The sequence below is a fragment of the Hipposideros armiger genome, unplaced genomic scaffold, assembly GCF_001890085.2.
Source record: "Hipposideros armiger isolate ML-2016 unplaced genomic scaffold, ASM189008v1 scaffold_904, whole genome shotgun sequence".
Classification (NCBI taxonomy): Eukaryota; Metazoa; Chordata; class Mammalia; order Chiroptera; family Hipposideridae; genus Hipposideros; species Hipposideros armiger.
The window spans coordinates 527,945-529,054 of record NW_017732254.1 but is presented as its reverse complement, the minus strand read 5'-3'; the positions used below and the strand labels follow the sequence as shown (position 1 = coordinate 529,054).

Here is a 1,110-nt window from a genome sequence, read left to right as displayed (position 1 = left end):
GGAATTTATGGTGGCTGTAAAACTGTGATGAGACCAAATTTGGTACACAAATTACCATGACCTCAGAGGTAACTTCAAACAATTTACTCCAAATCCATAGATAACCTTCACAATATTTCTTCAGATGTCTGTAGTGTGTATATGTGCTGTATGTGCACACATTAAAGTACAGTCAGATAATGAACATCTGGTATTCTCACACTCATTGAATGGTCATGCTTAAAGGAAATCACGTTGTGTTGATAAAGTTGTTCTATAGCAACAAGGCAGTTTTTATCAAGTCTGTGAAATGTAATTTTATTCATAGAAGGGCATGTCTTACCAGATACACGGTCCCCAAATAAATAAAAGATCAGCATTATTAAAAGCACACAAACACAGTTTCACAGGGTACAATACAAAGTCAAATTTGATCTTACTTGCATTTACTAAAAATCTGAGAAAGACTGTGATCAATCTCTATCTTGCATAAAGACAAAAGTACAGCACAATTATTTCATAGAAGGTTTTGGAGTGACAAGTTGAGAAGACTGCTTTAAAAGATATGGAGATATCACAAATCAAACCCCACTCTCTTTTAACATTAGAACATGGAATTGTACTTAATCAAAACAAGTAAAGTGGCTGAAGAAGGCTGTATACTTTCTTCCCCAACAGTATACTCATTTCTATTTTTGGCAGGAATTAATAACCTTTTCCATTAGTAGGAAAATGTGCTCTGCAAACTCTCGGAGGGCACCACGGCCACCATTACATCTGCAAATATATCCCACAGCCTTCTGGGCCGTGGAACAGGCATCAGCAGGAACACCACTTAAGCCCACTTTCTTCAAGCACTCCTCATCAGACACTTCATTTCCTGTCAAGTAAAAGAAATGCTGGTTGAATATTTAAAGAGACAAAGAATATTCTTTACAATAATGCAAACAGCAACCAATAAGTAATTCTGGTAACTTTAGTAAGACCTAAAAGCACTGCATATAAGAAGATTACAGATTAGATGGAACGAAAATATGTTCAAGTATTTTAAAGTATAACTGAGGTCTAGGGTTTTTTCTAAGTAATTCAAAATAAACTATCAGTTAAAGAAGGAGAATGGAGTATACTTTC

General features: G+C 35.2%; 1 protein-coding gene across 1 annotated transcript in view; it reads right to left on the bottom strand.

Moving 5' to 3' along the window:
• Nucleotides 1–270: 270 nt before the first annotated feature.
• Nucleotides 271–1,110, bottom strand: part of CMAS (cytidine monophosphate N-acetylneuraminic acid synthetase) — a 19,402-nt gene continuing 18,562 nt past the window's right edge. Inside the window, 1 exon segment of the mRNA XM_019630366.1 lies at nt 271–859. Coding sequence (XP_019485911.1) covers nt 669–859 — 191 coding nt within the window. The 3' untranslated portion in view covers nt 271–668.